Consider the following 7,083-nt stretch of genomic DNA (forward strand, 5'->3'; position numbering starts at 1 on the left):
ACTCGAAGTTCTAGTTTTACATCTCCAACCGCCTTGCCAGAAGTTCTGTGATTTCGGGCAGAGCCAGGAAACTTGTACGTGAAAAATTGGGAGGAGGCACTGTCACTTTGATCTGCAAAAGACCGCCGAAAAACATCAAATACCAAAATGGATGGACTGTTTGCAATGTGATTTATTGTTCCGACCCCCACTTTAGTGGGGAGGGAGGAACTATGTACTCAACTGGGTTTCTTTTTTGTTCAGTCAAATTTGGCCGATCGATATATTCATCGTACAATTGTGAGTAGTATCATTAAAAAGCGCGTACATCCTAGAATATGGAATTAAAAAGATTTTTTTCGATTTTCATTTTTTACAGGGAGTTATCTAGTATTAAAGTTTTGTTAACATTCAACTGTTTTTGTTCACATTTCAGTAATTTGGGCTAAAATTTGGCACAATTTCGGTAATATAAATTCAAATAAATTAAAATTTTTAACGGCAGAGTGTTATCGTTAGAGATAGAAGAGCGTTGCTGGATTGTTTTTATGAAGTTTTTTGGCTAAAATTTTTCGATAAAGTTTTCAAAATTCGAACTTTTTTATCAAAAAGTTTCACAAAATATGCTTTTTTGGTCCAATTTGTTAAAGTTTGCCAGACTTAGTGACCTAGAAACCTTAACGTAGACTCCCTAACCTCCAAATGAGCACTAGTCGAATTTTTGCGCCCGATGAAAGTCTTTTTGTCCCGATCTCGCACAATTTCACTCAACGATTGGTCTAATTCGCAAACACTTGGAATACTTGGGCGGTCTGTTGGGCAGGTGGCAAAATCGGGGATAGGTTCGATATTATCATGGATTCCTAGAATCAGAAACTTTCAATTTTTATTTTAGTGCTTTAAATTTTGCTTCTGTTCTTTTAATGTTAATTATTGACAAAAAATTTTTATTAACGGCTGCATTAATGAAAGCTTCCACTTAATCAATCAAGAGGCTGAATGACATGAGTCTGTTTTCAGAGAACCATAGGGTTTTTATGGCTTTAAGGAATGTATTTGTTTCAAGAAAATTTCAGTGATTTTTTTTGAACTTGTCAATTTCTTGTATTATTTTTGTCAATTTTTGCGTATTCTCAAAAAATACAGTTCAAAGTTTCTTCCCTATAGAGTAAAATCTAATTTTGTGGTGGGTTGTTTTAACGGAAGGCCGTCTTGCTTTTGGTACTACGAGTTTTCTTACAAAATTTTTTGATTTTTGTGCATAATTGTCCAATTTTGCTGTTGTTTTTGTTTCTTTGGTAAGTTGTCACAATACTTAACAGTCTAACTGAAAAAAACTTTACAAAGATTGGATTGAACAATTTTTGTTGTTTTCATTAAATATGGTTTAAAGGGCTGCGACACCATTCTCTTGCAGAATTTGGTAGAGTTTTTTTTTGCCCTCTGTTTGTTGTTATTTTTTGTTGTCGTATGCCAAATATTTGGCATTGAAAGGTCTCAGTGGCCAACTATAGATAAATCGCTGAACTTAATAGCTGATAGCGGTAAAATAGCTAATGGTTTTATTGACTTTCAAAATAAATTCCTAAAAAGAGAGTAATAGTATTCTTCAATTTATCCCTTTTTCTTGCGTTTTGGGTTTCTTTTCGTATTTTACAATGTTGCATCATTTTTTGTGAATTTGCTTTATTTAGAGCTCTTTTTGATTTTTGCTGAATCAAACAATAAATTCTCTGTTGTTTAAACGTTTTGACTGATGTCTTCAGGGCTTAGACAATTTGGTTCAGAAGAATTTTGTGAAATTTAGATACTTTCATTTTGTGGTTCGTTTTGCTGTCAACGTGTGATAGTCGTTATTACAAAAGACCTAATGTTGATCAAACGAGACACAAATGAAGATTTTAAGTTCTCCCGGATAATTTTTTTCATATATTTAATGGTTTCAACAATGTCGTTTCGTAAAGTTGTGTGTAAAAATTTTTTAGTTCAGCTTGTACTTAATGTTATTTTGTAGTCCTATGATTTTGTCTCACTAATAAAAGCTATTAGTTTTCCAGTTAATTGCAGAACAAACTGTCTAATCTTTAAGTCGAAAATTTTGTTGTCTAGGAATTTGTTGTCTAGGAATTTTGAAATGTTTATTATTTAAAAAAAGACAATAGGTTTTTGAGAATTGCCAATCATATTTCTGTTAACTTGTTAACTTGCAGCTTAGCATCTCTAATGACAGGTCACGTCATTTATCTATTGAAATACAATTTGCTCTTCATAATGGTTTTATTTTTCTCAATTGGTCCTTTTGCTTGGTACAACCAGTTTTCTTAAAATATTCGTGATTTTTGCATATTTGCCCCTTTTTTGTAGGTTTTCGTTTTCTCTTCACAATCGTTCAATAATGGGCGTCATTTGATTCACAATTTTTTTTCACTTTTATAAAACGCAATCGAAGATTTTCAATGTTTTTAACGAACTATTTAATGTTAATTGGCTGGGACATCGTTTTCGTGCAAAATTTTTGTGCAAATTTTTTCGTGCAAGTTTTTAGTTTTTGCCTATATTCGTCACTCTTTTTGCAGTCGTATGACATGTCCTCGATAGTGAAAAATCTTAATCGCTCTCTGTGGAGGTATAAAAGAATCTCTCAATGACTTCATTTGATACATAATGTTTCTAATCAGTTCGAAATTTATTCTTTTCAAAAAAAGCAATATTTTATTAAATTTTGCCCTTTTGCTCATTTCTTGTCACTTGTTACCAAGTCGCATTGAGGATAAATTCCATATTTTATTCTAATAAATACAGGTTAATTTTCTCAGTACAAATTTTATCTGATGCCATCTTGATTTGGTTATTAATGATTTTCAAAAAATGGAGGAGTTTTGGTCGTAATTAGAATTTAAAACTATTTGATTTTTATCGCCGTCTTTTCTTGTAGTCATATTATGGTAGTGACAGGTCTCAAGGTCTTCTAAGGTAGATTGTTTTATTAATTTATTAGTTTGTTGAACGACATGTTTCCGTGTTAATTTTTTTATCTCTTCCTCATTTGGTAGACGATTAAGTGAAAATGTAGATGAGCGGGATCGGAACTTAATGTGCCAATGCACATTACCAAGCCTCCTTGTTACTTATTTGTTTGCATGAGCAAATACGGCGACAAAACGCTAACGTTGAAAATTCTTACGAATAATTGTAGCTGTTGTTCAAAAATTATACGTTGAATCCCCCCCCCCCGCCTACTAGCATTAAGTAATCCGCCAATGTACCCGTTGAATCCCCCCGCCTACTAGCATTAAGTAATCCGCCAATGTTAATCGGCGGTTGATATATATCTGCACACATGCATATACATGCATATATATACATATATATATATATATATATAGGTATATATATATATATATATATATATATATATATATATATATGCATGCGGGGTGTGTATTGCGTTATTTACTGTTTTACTCATTCCACATTAGTGACAAAACAAAAGAGCCAATGCGGTGGCCTGGTGTGAACTGGTCTGGCAATAAGACGAAGAAGGGAGGCTTCAATATCAACAACCCACCCATGGATAAGTGCGCAAGTAACCACAACATACTTCTATTAATCACGCACAGGATAGCTCTAAAGTGTCACTTGTTTTCTGAAAAATTATATGCTAGGTAAAATTTGCACGAAGATGGGATGTCGGTTCTGATACTAAAGTTCCCTCCAGTTAAAGAATCAAACGCCCAATCCCTCCCCCGACCATATTTTCTCAGCCGATGTGCAGTCTAAACGCTTTCATATAGAAATTATATATAACTGTACTGCATATGATCCTGGAGAGCTCTAACAGAAATGATACACTCATATTTTTAATTTGAAATCAAACATAACCTGTCAAACAGAAAAGTGGTTATCCTGCACACAAAGGTTTATAATGGCCTAGCTTGGCATCTTATTTTTCAGCAACAGAGCAGACAACCATTGCTTATCAAAAACCGTAAAAGGAAAAATCAATTAATGTAATCGCAATGTCTCGTCTCAAAGATTGTCATCAGAAAATTTGGATGAAATTGCCATTTAATCATTATTTAGAAAAATGCTTCCAAACCATCTGATTTTTCTTACATAAATATATTTTAAATTAAATTTCTGGTTTTTTAATCTCAATGCGGAAAATTTTAATTTTTTTGGCCATCGGTTCCTGTGCCATAAACATCATTTGACTGTCTTTATGGAAAACGGCAAAACTGACTCTAATGAATTTTGACAAACTTCTGTCATGACGGTTAATAGCCGCCGCAGCATCTTAATAGTAATAGTTTTTTGTTTAGGAGTGCTCGTTTTTTCACTCTTATTCTGTTTGGGCGAGCTCATAGGATTTGTATTGTATTTGTGCGCTGCATTTTTGGGCATCCGAGAAGAGTATTGGTATTCAACAGGCTTTTATGACTCAAAGACGATTATAAATAATCTACAGTCTTTTGTAGCTGAAAAAAATTGTGCATGATTCGAGTTTTGGATTCTTTCTTTTCGAACATTTACTTCTGTTTTAGAACGTTGACTTCGAACATGGAACTTGAACACAAATAAAACTTCTGATGTATAGTATATAGCGACTTCTTGTAAAAATCGAGGTCAAAAACTTCATTTTGAAAAGCATTCTTCACATAAAAGACCCTCTTCATTATTCAAACTACAATTAAACTTTAGAATGAAAAATTATTTGCCCTGAAACGAAGTTTGTACCGATTATATTAGTGTTAATGGTTTTTTAATGCAACTTTTCGCCTGACCGATTTTTCGTCTGACCCATTTGAATTTCGTCCTCAAAAACGTGATAAACAGGTAGCGCCCAGCGGGCATTAAGTTCTCTTAGAGCCTTTCAGCTCACAAGTCTCCAAGTATGCGACTCACAGAAACTGTTTTGACTTATACTTATGGCGTGAAGGGCGGTTCTTAGATGTTGACCCCCCCACCACCACCACCACCACCACCACCACCACCACCACCACCACCACCACCACCACCACCACCACCACCACCACCACCACCACCACCACCACCACCACCACCACCACCACCACCACCACCACCACCACCACCACCACCACCACCACCACCACCACCACCACCACCACCACCACCACCACCACCACCACCACCACCACCACCACCACCACCACCACCACCACCACCACCACCACCACCACCACCACCACCACCACCACCACCACCACCACCACCACCACCACCACCACCACCACCACCACAACAACCCCCCCCCCATCAGCCCTGTTCACTCACCCCTCCCGCCTCCACTCCCCACCCTTGCGCATCGTTCAGGCCGTAGGGGCCCTTGCAGCCAAAGACCCCCTCCTACCGTTACCCCCCCCCCACACTGTTGCCCCATCACCCCACCCCCCTGCTGCGTTTACCTCAAGCCCCATCAGTTAAGCTAAAGCTAGTCTCACTAAAACTTGGCTAGCTACAGATGAAGACAGCCGCTTGCCGGTCGTTTGAGAGCAATTTACCTGACGTGAATTAGTTATTTATAGTTTTATTGATTAGTTAATAAAATATTGAAATTAATTTTTTTTACGGTACCCGTCTTTAATTTGCGAATATGTGGTCCTTAGAATTGTCCCCTTATAAATGAAACTTTCAAGAGAGCTACTTTTGAATGAAATGGTTTTCACAATTTAAAATACAATTATTCTTTTCTATACGCTCAAGCGGACCCAGAAAACTATAATATCTATAGCATATGCGATCTCTTAGATCTTTGGGCCTGTTTTCCCGTAAATTACATCTTGGTTTCATGGAGAGTGTTATATCCCGGATGTCCCAGTAATTTTCTCACAACTGAATCCTGGTTGTTCTTATAATTTCCACCTAATTATTCTGATTATCCTGGCATCTTCCTACAAAGTTTACTGAATATAGCGGTAAATTCCCGAATAGACGCTCGCTTTTCCTGGTAACTTCCCGAAAGCTTCATGGAAATCCTGGTAATTATGTCGTGAGGTATATTCCGGTTGTCCCAGTAAGTTTCTCATAGCTATATCCTTGTTGTCCTGATAAAATCCCACTCATTATTATAATTATCCTGGTATATTCCCACAAATTGCCCTGAATATTGCGGTAAAATCCCGAAAAGACGCTTGCTTTTTCTGCTAACTTCTCGGAAACTTCCCGGAAATCCTGACTTCCCGGAAATCCTGTTGATTATGCCGAGAAATTTCCGCAAACTACCGTTTTTATTTGTTTTTTTTGGCGGGAATCTCTGTATTTTCTCTCGCCACGAAGATTTCCAGCCCTCATAAAATATCCCCTCCAACCAACATACATGAAGTAAAAGCAGTATTTGAATTTTTTTTAAATTCATTATCTTTCCCACAGTTTTATTTGGCAATTAATTTTTTTTTCGTTCCTTTTTGATCTCTTTGATATATGTTCTTTTAGAGAATATTTTGCATACCCATATTTCACCTAACCCCTCCCATACAGCCCACCAATAACGCCAGCAGACCCCATAGGCAACCCCATTAACCATCCTTCAACTTCATCTTCCTTCAACCTTAAAATAAAAAACTTTGGCTAAATTTTCGTTAACTTTCTATAGCTCTCATTTTACGCTATTTTTTTTTCTTTTATTATTGCTAATTTGCTTAATTGCTTTATTATATTATTCAGTTGTTGTTCAGGTCTCTAAATCTAGTTTGTTTAGAGATTAAATGGAGGAGAACAGTAGCTATGTTTTTAGTTTAAACAAAAATTTTCATGACTTCTTTTTCAAGAAAATAAAACTTCGTTTTCAAAAACTGACCTTTTTTTCTTAAACGCTGGTTTTTTCCAAGGTTGGTCAATAACAGCCTCAATCAAACTACAGACCCCCAACCTAGACCTTTTGCCTAGCCTCCACTCGTCTATCTACCTTCTGCCTATCTATTCACCAACCTACAACCCCCCCCCCCCCCCCCCACAACCACCACCACCACATCCACCACCACCACCACAACCACTGCCACCACCACCACTGCCACTACCACCACCTACGTGCCTTCTCCCCAACTATCTACTCTCAGTCCACCTTCACATATCTAACCCACCACG

General features: G+C 36.7%; 1 protein-coding gene across 1 annotated transcript in view; it reads left to right on the plus strand.

Moving 5' to 3' along the window:
* The window catches only part of LOC142338496 (uncharacterized), a 94,082-nt gene that overhangs the window by 26,720 nt on the left and 60,279 nt on the right, over positions 1-7,083 (plus strand). The window contains exon 8 of the mRNA XM_075388276.1: positions 3,459-3,565. Within this exon, the coding sequence (XP_075244391.1) occupies positions 3,459-3,565 (107 nt within the window). The remainder of the gene's footprint in view (positions 1-3,458; positions 3,566-7,083) is intronic.

The sequence above is a fragment of the Convolutriloba macropyga genome, chromosome 4 (genome assembly GCF_964194025.1).
Source record: "Convolutriloba macropyga chromosome 4, txConMacr16.3, whole genome shotgun sequence".
Classification (NCBI taxonomy): domain Eukaryota; kingdom Metazoa; phylum Xenacoelomorpha; order Acoela; family Convolutidae; genus Convolutriloba; species Convolutriloba macropyga.